At 37.7% G+C, this 17053-nt stretch overlaps 1 protein-coding gene across 1 annotated transcript in view; it reads left to right on the top strand.

The window, feature by feature from the left end:
• The first annotated feature begins 12388 nt into the window (after positions 1-12388).
• Positions 12389-17053, top strand: part of LOC101411218 (olfactory receptor 1J4-like) — a 56326-nt gene continuing 51661 nt past the window's right edge. The window contains exon 1 of the mRNA XM_004482564.3: positions 12389-12885. Within this exon, the coding sequence (XP_004482621.3) occupies positions 12389-12885 (497 nt within the window). The remainder of the gene's footprint in view (positions 12886-17053) is intronic.

The following is a 17053-nucleotide window of genomic DNA, read 5'->3' as shown; positions in this document are numbered from 1 at the left end:
GGAGCATATATTCCAAAGTGGGGACCATAGGCATAGTGCCAAACTCCTGAGATGTCAGCCCTTCATATAGTGTCTGAATGTCTCCAGAGTCCTTAGGCTCTTTGCTCTTTGAAGCAATATTTACTGTTGCAGTCAATGAGATCTTGCTGAGATGAGCATAAACATACCTCTGGAATAACCTCATGATACACTTTGAGGACTCCTAACCATATAAACTCATTTGTCTTTACTCTTGCCTCCTTTTGGTCAAGATTTTTTTCCAGTTGCATTGCTATTCATTGTACCTTAAAACTAATAATTATGTTCCCTTTGCTCTATAGGAATATCATAAACCCTTATTTACCTACCCAATTTAATAATTTATTAAAAATTAGCTACTCTCACTGATGAGGCTCAGCCACTCAAGGAAACCCTAGAGCCTTCGGCATATGAAGGGGGTATAAGACTAATGTTCTGGATAATATTTCTTATAGAGCTACCAGGAACTGGTTCTTGATTTATGAAAATCAATCCAAGGTTTTAGTCCTCCAAAATCATGCCAATAAAATCAGATAATTAGTACCTAACAGTTATCATAGAGATATGTTTTTATCTCACAGTGTAAAAGAATAAGAATACAAAACTAAAAGAATAGGAAAAGATATACCATGTTAACCTTTATCAATACATCTGAATTGTTTAGAGTAATATCAGACAAATTAATTTCATAGGAAAAATATGTGCAGAAATAAAGAACATCATTTCAAAATGACAAACATATCAGTTAATCAAGAGTACATAATAATTCTAAACATTTTTCCTCCTAATAAGAAATCTTAAAATTACATGTAGTTGGGCATTTTTAGGACATTGGAATTGTTCTGCATGATACTGTAATGACAGATACAAGCCAATATACGCTTTGTCAACCTATGAAATTGTGTGGTATGAAGTGTAAATCATAATGTGAGCTATAGACCATGATTAGGAGCATTGCTTCAATATGTATTCATCAATTATAACAAATGCACCACTCTAATGCGAGATCTTGTTAATGGGGGAAAATATGAGAGGCAGAAGGAGTGGGGTATATGGGAATCCCCTATATTTTTGATGTACCATTTATGTAATTTAAAGCTTCTTTAAAAATGAAAAAAAAATGAACCCAAAATATATTTAGCAAATCACTTAGCACTGCAAGTAGAATTAGACATATCTGCAATTATAATCAAATATTTTGACACCAATTTTAATTCAAGGTATTAATTCAATTTATTGAAGAAACAGAAGAACAGTAAGGACATAGAAGGCTTAATTCATATTCTTTAGTTTGCCTTATCAACCTAAACAATAGGAAACTATCTCATTGTTTAGGAGTCTAGAAGTCTGAAAGTAAGGTGTTGACTGGCTCATTCTTTGTTGAACTCTGCCTGTACTGGTGGTGGCCTACTGGAAATGTAGAGCTTAGTCTCTGCCCCTGTCAATGGCCTTTGACTCCTCTTCCACTGAGTACAATTTCTTGCTTAATAGCAAGTATATTGGATTAAGTCCCACCCTGATTCAGGTTGTCTTTACCTTAACTGATGACATCATCAGAGATCATATTTATAAATGAGTTTAAATCCACAGGACCAAGGGTTAGGCCTTGTATATATCTTTCAATTCAAAACAGTCTTTCCTTTGAGCTCCTAAAAAGAATGTTGGTATCACATTCAAAAATGCATACTCTTTATCAATTACCAAAAAGTCTTGAGCTATGTCAGTAACAACTCTTGCCCCAAACCTCATCTAAATCATTCATGAGTATGGTCAACTTAAGTCAATATTTCCTTCCAAGTGTGGACCTATAAAACCTAGACACACATTATCTGCTTTCAATCTACAATAGTGGAAAGGGATAGGATAGACATTCTCATTACAGAAGGAAGAAGGTGGAAGGAAAATAGGGGTCATAGGTCCAAAGGAAGTCCAAAACCCACAGGCCAATTTCCATTAGATTCCAAGTTCTGAGTATAATCTGTGACTTGATTCTGTGTTCTTCAGCTCGGTGGAAGGGCACCCCCATCCCTTATGAGGTCACAGTTGTGGCCATGATCTCCTGTAACACTGGGATATGTCCATCCTTTTCACATGCCACAGTGGTAGCTCCTCTCTCTTGGCCCAAAGAAGTCCCATCAAGCCCAGACCTCTGTATCTATGTTTCTGCCCATGAGCTGATGGTTCCTTCACTTTGTCATATACCTCTGTATCTTCTCGTTCAGGCTGGTAGTGTTTTTGCTATTACAAAAATCTCAAATATCTTGTTATTCTGTGCAATTCAAGAGGTTCTAAGCCATTACACAAAAAGATCTTCTGCAGATCTTTTCTGTAAAATTGCATATCTATTTCTGACATTTTCTGAAGAGGATTAATTAGGTCCATGAGTCATGTAGTGTGAAGAATAGTATTTTATGAGCTAATGATTCTGGAAGACTTAAATATCTGTATTCATCAATATGAAATTCTAGCAAGACCTTGCACTATGCACAACATAGAACTCAAAGTGTGTAATACATGTAAATGTAAAACCTAAAATGACAAAATATCTAGAAGAAAACATATGAGAAATACTTCATGGTTCTGGGTTAAGCAAGATACCACTACACAGTTAGAATATTAAAATTAAAGAGTGAGACCATACCATGTGCTGGTGAGGATTAGAAGGGATTTGAACTATTGTGCATTGTTGTTGGGAATAGAAATCATACAGCAATTTAAAAAATCCACTGGTAGTTTCTGAAAATATTGATCATGCTCTTAATATATGATCTTGTTATTATACCCTTAGGTATATAACATGAGAAATGAAAGCACATATCCATTCAAAGTGTGGTCCATATTGTTCAGACTAGCTCTATTTTTAATGGTCCAAAATAGGATACAAACCCAATGTTAACCAACAATAACTTAAGTATTAATCAACTCCTGGAATACTACTTAGTAATGAAAAAGAATTGACTCATAAAAAAACACCAACTTGAATGAATTTCACAAGAGTCATGCTTAAAGAAGTCACGCAAACTCTAGTATATACTGTGTGATTTCATTTATATAAAATTCTAGAAATGGAAAATTAATGCTTAGTGTTAGAGCACAGATCAATGGCTGTCTGGTTATAGAGAAGAGGGTTTGAAGAAGAAAATTGTAGGTGGAATCTCTTACACAGTGGAATGAGGAAATCTTTGAGAGCGTTGGATGTTTTCACTGACTTGACTGTTGTAATGGATGGTTTCTTTGTGTATTCATATGTCAAAACTTATCAGAATGAATGCTTTAAATATCTGCAATTGCATGCCAATTACACATCAATAAGACTGAAAAAACTAGAAGAGAACTAAGGTATAGGTAATTTTTTTCTATTTCTTAAAAAATTATTGAAGTATACCACCCATACATAAACATATATAGATAGTAAGTGTATAGTAATAGTTGTGAACTTACAAAACAAACATACATAACATCATACAGGGCTCTCATACTTTTCCCTACCACCAATACCTTTCATTATTATGAAACACCTTAAACTAATGATTAAAGTCATCCTCAAAATATTACTACTGTATTAGTTAGGATTCTCTAGGGAACAGAATCAATAGGAGATATCTGTAAATAGCCTGAGATTTTATAAGATTCATGTGACTGTGGGGATGCACAAGTCTGGGTTCCACAAGCAGACTGTCAACTAGGAGCTCTGATGACAGTCCACTGAAGGTCCTTGATGAGTTTCCAGGACTCTCCAAACTCAGGAGACGTTGGCTGTCCAAAGACAAGCTGGGAAGTTCTTTCTGAATGCTGAATCACTTCCCATTTTAAGGCATTCATCTGATTGGATAAAAAGTCACTTATTGCTGACAGCAATCTTACTGGTTGATAATAGATGTAATCAGCCATGTATGCAGTGTAAACTCACTGATGACTAAAGTCTATAAATGCCCTTGTATTACAGTTAGCCCAGTGCTTTCTTGACCAAGTAATGGCACAATTACCTGGCCAAGTTGACCCATTAGCCTAACCATTACAGTCCACCCCTTGTCAACTTGGCAACCATACACATTACCTTAAACCATAATTAGTCTCTAAGTAAAAACAATAACAGACAAATATATATATATATATACTTTTTTTTCTATCTGCCTAACAATGTTCAACTCTCCTGCGTACAACTGAAATGCATTAATTCCCTACAGAATAAGGTGCAAGTCCTTGCATAATATTCACTTTCAAACTTGACATCCTTAAATACTACGACATGAAACTAATTCAACTTGCATATGATAAGGGAAAGTATAAGGGAAGAAAACAAAGCTTTTCATTTTATGTACATATACAACCATACTTATAATGAAACAAGGAAGAAAGATTAATGACTATTATAGTCCTCATTTCTGGTCACATGGTCAAAGTTCATATTTATCACTTTCTTCTTCCACTATCCATTTCACATTCCCATTACCTTCAGCAAGCATTTTGGCTGGCTGTGGTTCATTTCCTGGTTGGGTGACCCTAAGTTTCATTCTTGAAGGTTCTGGGCCATTATTAGTCCTGCTTGGATTTTGTTGTTGCAATTTTCCATTGCCTTTAATCACAGGGCATGACAGTACTAAAAGATGCCCTAGAGAACCTCCTCTATTCCAACCAAACTCTTCTTTACCCCTATTATGTACATGCAGTCCTATTTCCTCTTGATAGTCAAGACCAATCACCCCAGCAAGTACATTAAGTCCCTTCTTTGCTCATTGATTCAGAGGTAAGAGGAGCCCAAAGTATCTAGGTGGTAGTCTTCTGGACCAATGGAATCATTGTTGTGTTCCCTAGTGGCAGCCCTCTTTCTGTTGGAACTAAGTCCTGTAGACCAGCAGAGCTTAAGATTGCAGAGACTGAAAGCAAAAATTTTCCTAGTGGATCACTAGAGTTGATTCCAGGCCTCATGTATCCTGGCTATGGAAGAAATAGCACCATAGAATGGACACTTATTTTGAGCATACACACCCTACCGGACAACATTGCCCCAGCTTTGCAAGGTATTGCCACCTAGTTAGTGCCATAATTGAAACTTCAAAAGGCCTTTCCATTAACGGGCTTCAGGATTGTTAGAAAACATGGTAAGACCAGTGAATTCCATGTGCCCATGCCTATACATCTTTTGCTGTGAAATGGTTCCTTGATCAGAATTTCCTCAGGGTTGAGAGGAGGTCCAGACTTCCTGGGTTAGGCCAGTGGCTGGGCAGTGCAGGCTTTAGTTTGACTGGTACCTGTCTCAGAGCTGGAAGGAGGTCTGGACTCCCTGGGGCAGGCTGGAGGCTGGGTGATACAAGGTTGACAAAGTGTGTTCTCCTTTGGGCAGGCCACCACAGACTTATCTGGTAAAGTCTCAGCAGAATTTAGGGTTCCAATGTCTCCAAAAATATAATCATCATCCCACATGTCTCTATCCCAGTCCTCTGGGTTCCACTCCTTTCCAGTCAATGCCTTCACTTTAATCGCATTTACCCTGTGGGGTTAGATTTTAGTTTCCTTTGTAACTCTTCTACTCATACAATGAGAGTCTGAGCCTGGTTCTCAGATAACTCAAGCCTGTGGTTGCAGGACACAGAAGTTTCTTTCAGAGCACACATAGAATGCTGGTGGAAATTTTATTGGGATTGCACTGAATCTGTATATAAGTTTGAGTAGAATTGACATCTTAATGATATTTAGTCTTCTAATCCATGAGCATGGAGTGTTCTTCAATTATTATAGTCTTATTTGATTTCTTTTAACAATGAGTTATAGTTTTCTGAACATAAATCCTTTATATCATTGGTTAAGTTTATTCCTAAATATTTGGGATTTATCTGTCATATTTTATTTTTACCACCTTTTTGACACTTTTCAGTACTTTTACTGATAAAATCTTCATTTCTAGACTCTGTTTCAAACCTCTCTATCCTGTCTTTTCATTTCAGACTGCAGCACATCCTTTAGTATTTCTTGCAAGTCCAATCCCTTGGTTGCAAACTCTCTCAGTTTCTGTTTATCTGTGAATATTCGAAACCCACTCTCTTTTTTGAAAGACAGTCTTGCCAGATATAAGATTCTTGACTGGAAGTTTTTCATTTGCAGTATCTTAAATGTATCATACCTCTGTCTTCTTGCCTCCATAGTTTCTGATGAGAAATAGACATTTAATCTTTTTGGGTATCCCTTATATATTAGGCATTGCTATTCTCTCGCTGCTCTCAGAATTCTCTTTGTCTTTGGCATTTGACATTCTGATTAATATGTATCTCAGAATTGGTCTATTCAGATTTACTCAGATGGGAGTACATTGTGCTTCTTGGACATGGCTATCTATATTCTTCAATAGGGTTAGGAAATTTTCTACCATTATTTCTTCAAATATTACTTCTGCCCCTTTTCCCTTCTCTTCTCCTTCTAGGACACCCAAGACATGTATAATTGCATATGTCTTGCTCTTATTTAGTTCCCTGAGACAAAGTTCAATTTTTGTATTCTTTTCTTCATTTGTTCTTTTGTACATTCTCCTTCAGAGACCATATCTTCAAGCTCACCAATCCTTTCTTTTATCTCTTCAAATCTGCTATTATATAATACTAGTGTATTTTTAATTTCAATTATTGCAGCTTTCATTTCTGTAAGATATGCTATAAAGATTTATTTTATTTATTTCTCCCCACTCCCATCCTGCCCATTTTCTGCTCTCTGTGTCCATTTGCTGTGTGTTCTTCTGAGTGTGCTTGTATTCTCATTAAGCATCTCTGGGAACCAATCCTGGGATATTCCAGAGTGGGAGAAAAGCTAGTACTCTCTTATGCCACTCCCTGTTCTGCTACATCTTCTTGTTTTCTCTCCTCTGTGCCTTTTGTTGCATCATCTTGCTGCTCCAACTCTCAGCATCAGGTGGCACACCTGCCCAGAGTGCCTTTCCCACACTGGGCAGCATTCCCATGCAGAGGGGCACTCCTGCAGGGGATGGCATTCCAGCATGGGCTGGCATTTTGCATGGGCCAGCTTGCCACATGGGCCACCTTACCCTCACCAGGAGGTTCTGGGCATCGAACACTGGACCTCTTACATAGTAGACAGGAGCCCAACTGGTTGAGCCATATCCATTTCCTCTAATGTGTTCTTAATATCCTTAATCTCTTTAGCCATCTCATTGAATTTTTATTTGTTTGCATATCTATGATTAGTTGTCTCAACTCCTTTATGTCATCTGGAGGCTTATCATGTTCCTTTAACTTGACCATATCTTCCTGTTTCTTGGTGTGGATTGTAATTTTTTGTTGGTGTCTTGGCATCTGGCTTACTAGATATATTTATTCTGAGTGCAGTTTCTCTCTGTAGTTTATGACTTCCTTGCCCTTTCTCCCTTGCTGTTTGTACAGGAGAAGCCAAAGACATAGTTGATGCTGTAAGCTGTGGAAGCTCAAGCTGCCCTCATTGCCTCGAGGATTGATGATACTTCTCCCAAATTTCTCCTTTGACAGGGGTAGAGAAAGAGCCATAGTCATCTGTAATAATTGAACTCATGCAAGCCTAGACTGTAGTTGCCCAGAAAGACTGATGAAGTTTCATGCTGTTTTCTCACCTGCCTGGGGCAGGGATATAGCTATAGGTGTGGGCAGCAATCTATGCTGCATTGTACCAAAATGACTGCATTTGCTTCATAGACTTCTGACTATTCTGTCAGTGCCAGCCAAATGTATGTGCAGTTACCCAGAGAGGCTGGTGCAAGGCCTGCCAGATTCCTCCTTGCTAGAGGTGTAACTGAAACCTAAGCCAGGCTGCAGGTTGATCTGGGTGAAAGAAGCCAGTCTTTCTGACTTGGAGAGGTTCAAACTTTAGCTGTTCTTAGGATTATACTTAAGCCAGCTGAATTTACTAATCAGTAGTTGAAGTTGATCCTAACATCTCTTTCTCCCCCATTTTTAGGAAGTGGAGCTTCTAATTGCAGCAACAGAATAGCTCCCAAGGTGGTTTTTGCAGCCAGTGGAGTATGGGCATAGGCCTCTGCAGTGTAGAGTCTCTAGTTACAAACCTTCTCTGCAAATGGGCAGTCTCCTCCTTCCTTTCTTTCAAGGATGTTGCAGGATACTCTTCTAGTCTCCTGTAGCCCCCAAACAGTTTCTTTAGATAGCTCTGGGTGATTACTAACTGTCCTGTAGTATGAGCTGACTTTAGGAGCTCCTTACTCTGCTGCCATCTTGCTGGCTGTCAGGTAAGTTAACTTTGAAAGTTTTATAACAATTAATGAAATTTAGTTTTTCATTAGAAACATCACCAGAAAAACCTTCAGGCAAAGATGGTCAGTGATAATGCTATTAGCCATTTAATGAAGAAATAATAGCAATTCTATACATACTCCTCCAAAACATTGGAAAAGAGTGAATACTTCCTATGTTATGTTGAATTATGACCCCCAGAAGAAAGCATGATCTTAATTTTAGTTTACAATGGTGTGAACCCTTTGTAAAGAGGAATTTTGAGAATGTTATATTAGCTATGGTGTGGCCACGTGAAACAGGATAGGTCTTACTCCCGATTACAGGACTCTTTTACAAGTAGAAGAAGGTTAGTGTTAGAGAGTGAAATTCACAGAAAGAAGCTGGAAGCCAGAAGTCAAGGGACCTTGGAAGAGAAAGGAGAGGAAAGCTTCATGTAAGAGAAAAGAAAAGGAGCTCCAAGGAGGACCAGCAGAGAGCCCCTGGATTCCAGAGGCTTCAGGAAGAAAGCATTGCCATGATGATGCCTCTGTTTTGGCCTCTTCCTAGTCTCAAGACCATAAACCAATAAAGTCCTGTTTAAATCTGCCCATTGCATGATATTTGCTTTAGTAGACAGAAAACGGAGGGATCTATTATCCTGATACATACACGCTGCAGGAAAAGGATACAATTCAGTAATGCCTCTCACTTATATAGATATAAACATTGAATAAGATATATAAAAAGGGAGGAACCTTGGACATTCTTTTTTTAGTAAGTTTTTATATTTCAAAAGGCTTTATACAAAACCTATTCCCCTGGGTCTTCATGGTAGCACTTATTGAATATTTAAATTTTGAGAGTTAGAATTGCTTTAGACTTCTTTAAATGCATTTATGTTAATGAAAATTATTTTTTATTTTCAATTACTGAAGGTTCAATATTTGGAATGGAAATTTTTCACTTTTTTACTCAGTTCATCTGATTTTTTCAAATCTTACTTCGATTTCTTAAAATACTAGGATGATTTTTACCAACTTTTCAAGTAGCATACTCACTGTTGCATTCTTCAGTTAGTAGTAAATGTACTGTGTAATTATTATTTCCTAGTAAATTTCTTACCTAACTTTTGTTTTAACGTTTGTGGAGCAACAATTTGTAGAATCTACTAATTTACTTTCAATGAATTGGCCTGGTTGTATGTAAATAAAGTGGTACAGAGGACTATGACAATTAAGGACATGCATTGTCTTGATCCAGTTCCAGTTTTGTCTGACCTTGTGCATTGGTTACATCAAAGTTAGAGGATACCCGAGCCACTCCTACTTTCAGTCATAACTCTGTGCAGGCAGAAAGAAGCTCTGTGTGTCCCTCATAAATTGGGACAACCTCTCTGGTGGCTCTACTAGCCCAGTCTCTCCTGCCTAGCCTCCTCCCCAAGGTCTTAATGGGAAATTAGAGGTAATTAGACTACAGGATTATATCCTTGGCCAGGAGCTGAGTTCTCCTGGTTGGAAAAAAGGAAACCTACTGCTCATTACTCTGGAGCTCTTGAGGTCATACATAGATTTTGAGGTTGTGGGCTTGCAGTCTTTTGCTTAATCTTTTGTTCCTGATGTTGGAAACAAAAGTTGAGAATCAGAAATTGGATCTGAAGGTGCCAGAGCTCTCCAAGGACTGGCAAAGGTCAGGGTGAGCTGGGAATTTATCAGTGGGCAAGGTATAGCTGTGTGCTTGTAGCTTTGCAGTTATATTTTTGTTGGGTCTAAGTGAGTTTTTTTCTGGGAATTATAATATAGGTATATGCATATTTTCTTTGTCAGGTTTATTTCTGCATGTTGACTGAGTGTGTGTCTGTGTATAAAATGACTAACAGTCTTATTTTTGCCTATTTGACTCAGAACATACAGTTCCTTAATCCTTCCCTGATTAAGGAAGCCTACCACCTGTGTGCATGATTGGAGTTTCTTAATCTGTGTCATTGATCCAAAATTTTTGGCCTCTTCTCCTTCAATAATTCCCACTTTTCCACTATTGGACTGACATCATAGCTAAGTAAATGGAAGTGTAGAATTTGGAGAAAGACTGATATGCTTCTTAATCAGAGCACAAGATTTCTGACTTTTCTTTTTTTTTTTTCAATAGAATCAAGATAACTTTTTATTACCATTTACTTAAATATGTACCTTGCGGTGGCCTTTAGACAGGTTTTATTATTACGAAGTTATTTTTTTGCAACTAATACTAATCTAAGTTTTATTATTATTTTTTAAATTATTTATTATTTTTTTTAATTACATTATGAAAAATATGAGGTCCCATTCAACCCCACCGCCCCCGCCCCCCACTCCCCCCACAGCAACACTCTCTCCCATCATCATGACTTTTCTTATAACATGCATGAGAGAAGGCTTGGATCCAACTCAGTGATGTGGGTGTGTGAGATCTTTTGTTTGTTTATGAGATTATTTGTCTGTATGTGAGACATGTGTGCATGTGTTGATGGTGTTTCTGTATTTATCCTTCATTTTATGTGGAGGTAGTGACTGTGTGTGAGGGGGCCCAACGGACTCACACACTGAGTGCATCACCTGTGCTGTGTAGAGGCCTGGGCTGGAATCTGTCATCCATTATGAGGGTGTATGTGTGTGACCAAGTGTGTAATTTATTGCCTGAATGTGAAGAGGCACATGTGTGCAGTTGGTGTGTTTCTTGTGTATGTGTGTATGATGCAAGTGACATTTTGTTAGTTCATATGTGCTTCCTTATGTGTCTAGACATAGAGCATGAATTAAGGACATGTGATATGTGATTTATTAGTGCAGTGAGGGGTTTCAAACCATCTTGTGGCTGTTCCAGTATTTGGGTTTGCATATAGTTTTGTTGTTTCTTTTCTTTTTTAAAAAAAAGATTTACTTAATTTATTAATTTTTCTCCACCCTCTCATTGTCTATACTTTGTGCCTGTTTGTCTTTCTTATTTATTTAAGAGGCTCAAAAACTGAATATAGGAGGGAGATGCCTAATTGCTTGACCCACCTCTGTTCTCAGCTTTGTTATGTCTCTCATTGTGTTTTTCTTTTTTGTGTGTCTCTTGTTGCATCAGCTTGCCCCACCTTCTGGATGCAGCAGCTCAGCATCTTGCTCATCCCCTTTAGGAGGCACTGGGAATCTCTGCTCTCTGCTTTGTTCTGTCTCTCATTATGTTTTTCTTCTTGTGTTTCTTTTTGAGTCAGCTTGCTGTTCCTGCCCATTGTGCCAGCTTGCTGTCTTCTTTAGGAGGCACAGGGATTCAAACCAGGGACTTTCTGTGTGGTAGGTGGGAGTGTAATTGCTTGAACTACAGCTACTTCCCTGTGTTGTTTCTCATGTGTGGTGTGTTTAATCTTTGCGTGCATTATCTGTATATTATGTTTATATGACTGTGTGGCTAACTGAGACAGAGTTACTGTGTGATCACAGGTGGCTGGATTCCCAAATCAGCAACTTACATGTTTGTGTTTATATGTGTGGATATAGTTCATGCATGTGCCTTAGGGTTTCTGACTGATTTTTATTAAGAAAAATATTACTCAAATTCTCTTTCAATAGTGGCCATATTTCTTCTAGGGTTGACACATTCCTGTATATTTCCACCAGTGGCAGGGATCATATTCTCAGTGTCTGCTGTAAGTCAAACTAGGGCCCAATACTATCTCTGGTCCTTACAAGTTTTGTAATCTTAGGAAGTGACTGCAGCTCTTTTAGATTCAGTTTGTTTACTGGTAAGAGGTACAACTATTCCTACTTAAAATGCCTCTATGAGGTGTAAATGAGGAAACACAAAAATTGCTCAGTACAGGGATTGGCACAGGCAGAGATTTTGTATTTAGGCTGTTAATTCATTAGTCCATAAATATTCGTTGAATGAAAAAAAAATGTCCTGTACCCTCCATGGAAGGAAATTTGTTATTGTGAAGTCTAAATGCATCAGTGCAGAGAAAATATAAGAGACTTGTGATGCATGCAACAAAGTGTTTATTTCTTACAATAAGCCTAAGTGTAGCTAAAAATCAAAAATTTTATTTGATAAAGGATATTACTATAATGTGATGGGCATGTTGACTCTTTTTAGGTCCTTGACATTTCCCACTTTTCTAAATTTCCATCAAAGAAAAGAGCAGCATGAGGTGGGAGAACCAGAGCAGTGTGTCTGAATTCCTCCTCCTGGGACTCCCCATCCGGCCAGAGCAGCAAGGCGTGTTTTTTGCCCTGTTCCTGGGCATGTATCTCATCACGGTGCTGGGAAACCTACTCATCATCCTGCTCATCAGGCTGGACTCTCGCCTCCACACCCCCATGTACTTCTTCCTCAGCCATTTGGCCCTTACTGATGCCTCTTTCTCATCTGTTATTGTCCCAAGGATGTTAATGGACATTCATACTAATCACAAATCCATTCCCTATGTGGGGTGCATTTCTCAGATATATTTTTACATACTGTTTGCTTCTGTTGACACTTTTCTTCTTTCAGTGATGGCCTATGACAGGTACGTGGCCATCTGTCACCCACTGCACTACACCACCTTCATGAGGGAGGAGCTGTGTGTCTTGTTGGTGGCTGGGTGCTGGTTCTTCTCTTGTGCCCATGCCCTGTTGCACACTCTGCTCTTGACACACCTGTCCTTTTGTTCTGACAAAATCATCCTCCACTACTTCTGTGCCATCACAGCCCTGTTCAAGTTGACCTGCTCAGGCAGCTCACTCAATGAGCTAGTCATCTTCATTGAGGGAGGAGCGATTTTCTTCCTGTCAGTGAGTGCTCTTTTGGGCTCGTATACCCACATTGCGGCCACCATCTTCAGGGTACCCTCCACCAAGAGGATTTGCAAAGCCTTGTCCACCTGTGGCTCTCACCTCTCTGTGGTGTTTCTGTACTATGGGACTCTTGCCATGGTGTACTTATTTCCTTCATCAAACAATTATGACATTAAGGACATAATTGCCTCGGTTATGTACACAGTGGTGATTCCCATGCTGAACCCTTTTATCTACAGCTTGAGGAACAAAGACATGAAATCGGCTCTTGGGGTACTTTACAGAAGAGGGACTACTTTTGTCAAGTAACAACCAACTGTTCATGTTTTTAATTCTCCTAGTGATGCCCCATGATGCCTCCTTGAAAAAATTGTGTAGGTGATTATGGAAGATTGCAAAAGTCACCAAAATATTTTGTAAGCCTTTTTTCAATGTGGAATATATTTTCCTACACCTTAAATCTGGATGGAGCTGTTGTATTGCCTTGACTAATAGATTTATTGGAAGTGGTTTGGCAAGAGACTGATGCCAAGACTTCAAATGTCTGTCAATTCTGTTTCAGAAGCTCTTGGACCTTGATACCACCATGTGGGCAAGCCCAAGCGAGGTTTCCTGAAGATAAGAGGCCACATAGAGAAGATACAAGATACCCCAGAAAGTTATCAGCCAGTCCCCAGGGACGTGGTAGGTAATTGCAGAAGCATGTAATCCCTGCTTAGATCAGCTGACCCTGGCCAGACCAGAAACACCATCCGGTTTAGTCTAGTCCTAGTCAAAATGTCAATCAACAGAATTGTGATGCAAATAAATGATTGTTTAAGCCACTAAGTTTCAGGATGGTTTGTTATGCAGTAAAATACAATGTCAGCCTTTGTCTCTGGTATACTCCAAAATGTCCTTTCAATGTTCCCTTCCTGTTTCTGGTCCCTGCTTAGGATTTCTTCCTTGCATATTTTCCCACAATCCAAAGAACTTAATCCTGCAGGTTCACAGAAAATCTGTGATAATAAACAACCAATTGCTTTAGCTTTAGGTATATTCATTGTTCCTCCATTCCTGTATAACTCTGTTTGGCATTGCCATTGGTTCTCATTTCTGTCAAGTGTGAGTATTATATTCCTCATCGTATTAAAGTGCTGCCTTACCTACTGGAGAAGATATGAATGACTTGCTATGACTAAGATTAGAGTTGTGAATAATTTATTTTGAGCAAGTTATATTTTTTAACTCCTTATTTTACAGATACTGTATTGAAAAGATAAGAACTCTCAAAAGTAATACGATACCTATATTGATATAGGGAATGAGTTTCGTTTGGATCCTTACAGTTGAGTTTATTTCAACTGTTATTTTAGATAAATACCATATTTTAGATAAATAGATAAATACCATAATATTTGTAATTTGAAATTTAGTGATAAATCATACTATGTATCTTTTATGTAAATGGAATAGAAATCAGATTTTTGGTTTTACCATCATTTTGTCTTTAATTTTCTATAGTTACAGAAAATGAATATAATTTTACTGTTTAAGATAATAGAATTCAGAATCCCTTCCTCTTTAATGTATTTGCTAATAATACAGTGTGTCTGATAATTTACTATATTGGAAAGATTTTGGCTTTATTATCCTTAAATTTTATTGTGCCTGTGAGAAGTTTCCATTTGAGGAGAACAGAGTAATCAATCCCATTACTAAATTCCCAAACCAATGTAAAATGTACTTTTTCTCTATGTCAGACTTTCTGTGGACCATCTAAACTGCCTGATTATTCCAGACTTTGATGATGAATTAACTGTTAGTGGCCAACAGCAAAGTGTCTTCCATTAAGAGAATGCTAGGCATATGCCTGCCATTTATTCTTTGGTAATTATTTACCATGTCTCTGGATATGTCTATAAATCTGAAGTGAAATTAAATTTGCCTTGTAGAGCTTTTATTTAGTGAGGAAAAATGAATACAAGGATAATAAAACAGATTTCATGACGTATAAGAAGCAGCAGGCTTATTTCACTCAACATGATGTCATCAAGTTTCAGCCCTTGTGTTGCATGTATGAGAACTTCCTTTCTCTTTACAGCTGAATATTATAATGTTGTTTACACCACATTTTGTTTATCTGTTCATCTGCTGATGGATATTTGGGTTGCTTTCACATTTGGCAATTTCAACTAATATTGCTGTGAATATTATTATACAGATTTCATGTTGGGTGAAATAAGCCAGACAAAAACTGACAAATATTGTATGCTCTGACTGATAGGAAATACAACAAATAAATTCATAGGGAATGAAATTTAATTACAGTTTCCTAAGAGTGTAGGGATATGTTATATTGAATTATCTCCTTGAGACAAAGACATCCTCTTAATCTGCAATCCTGTAGGTGTGTACTCATTTGTAAATAGGACCTTATGAAAACGTATTATCATTTATGGCATGGACTCATTTATGAATAGGACTTACTAAACTCCTATTACATATGGTCAGATACAATAAGTTGTTCCTTAATTTGTATTTCTGGATGCATAATAAGAGAGGTACTTCAGAAGCCAAAATCAGAGATAATCTGAAGAGAAGACACATGGGTGAGAGATCAACATGCGACATGAGGCAGAGGTACAAGACCAGGATTTCAACAAACCTGTGCCTCAGCACAACAGACTTCAGGGAACAAGCAAGGACTTGTTGATGCCTTAATTTTGTGTTTCTTATCTCCAAATCTGTGAGCCAGTAATTCCTGTAGTTAACTAACCCATTTTATGATATTTTTCCTAGCAGCCCTGGCAAACTAATGCACGGGGAAATAAGAAATGGGGAGATATTACTTAGTGGATGCAGAATTTCTGTAGAATGGGTAATGAAAACCATTAGGCAATATATGTTTGTGATGGTAGCATAATATAGAGAATACAATTAATATCAATGAGTTGTACAACTTAGGATAAAATGATAAATTTTGAGTGTGTAAATGTTAGTAAAAAAAGAAAAATTAAAAAAATTAAAAACCAAGTTTAGTTAAGACATCAGGAATGAAGGGAATAAGCTGTAATTTTAGTTGTGTGATGAGAATTCATTTCATTGAGATGATATTTGAACAAAGAATTGAAGGTGTCAAGGTAGTGAGCCATGAGGATATTTTTAGGCAAAACATTCCAGGGAGTGGAGACAACTGCATATCTGCTAAGATGCATTGAGTGTCAGCTATGGTCCAGGAAAAAAGGAGGTTAGAGTGACTAGGCAGGAGTGAAGAGGTAAAAAGCAGTTGGGGCCAATTTTTGAGCTAATGAGACTCCAGGTCTTATAAACTTTGCATTTAGATTTTCCTGTGAATTATCTGTGAATCCCTTGAAACTTTTCTGCAGATGAACAATATAATTAGCTTTAAAAAAGGATTATCCTGGCTGCTGTATTGAGAACAGACAATAAGAAAAAGTTCACGTATGGAAGGAGAGAGAACATCTAAGAAGCTATTACAATAGAGCAGTTAAGAAATGGTGACCGTTCAGTCTATCTGATGGCAGTGGAGGTGGCAATGTAGTTGGAAGTTAGAAACCAACAGCAAATTGCTGATGAACTGAAGGAAGTGTGAGAAAGAGAAAAGTCAATGGCTATTTCTACAGTTTGGTTTGAATGACATAGTGTTATGGTGAGCTACCATGGCTAAGAAACCAAAGGGATGTGTATGCATGAGCAGCAGAAAGCAATGAGTTTATAAATAATAACAACACAACAAATAATTAATATTTGTTGAAGGCTTACTAAATGCCACATAAGCTAAGTATTTTATATATTTTCTCTCATTAAGTCCTCTCAACTATTTTGAGACATGGTTTTAATATCATCCTCTCTGAGAGTCTCATGTGGGAAATGGTCTTATCTCACCTGGAAGTGCCAAGGAAAAGACACTGGCAAATGCTACAGGTGATACTCTACATAGATGATCTCAGGAATTCTCAGGGGATCCATCATATTGCTTAATGCCCATTTGGTTTGTTTCAGGGAACATTATCAATCTGGCCAATCTGC

This window comes from Dasypus novemcinctus, chromosome 8 (assembly GCF_030445035.2).
Source record: "Dasypus novemcinctus isolate mDasNov1 chromosome 8, mDasNov1.1.hap2, whole genome shotgun sequence".
NCBI lineage: Eukaryota > Metazoa > Chordata > Mammalia > Cingulata > Dasypodidae > Dasypus > Dasypus novemcinctus.
Note: the sequence above shows the minus strand (reverse complement) of the source record. Positions and strands in the feature narration are given on the sequence as shown.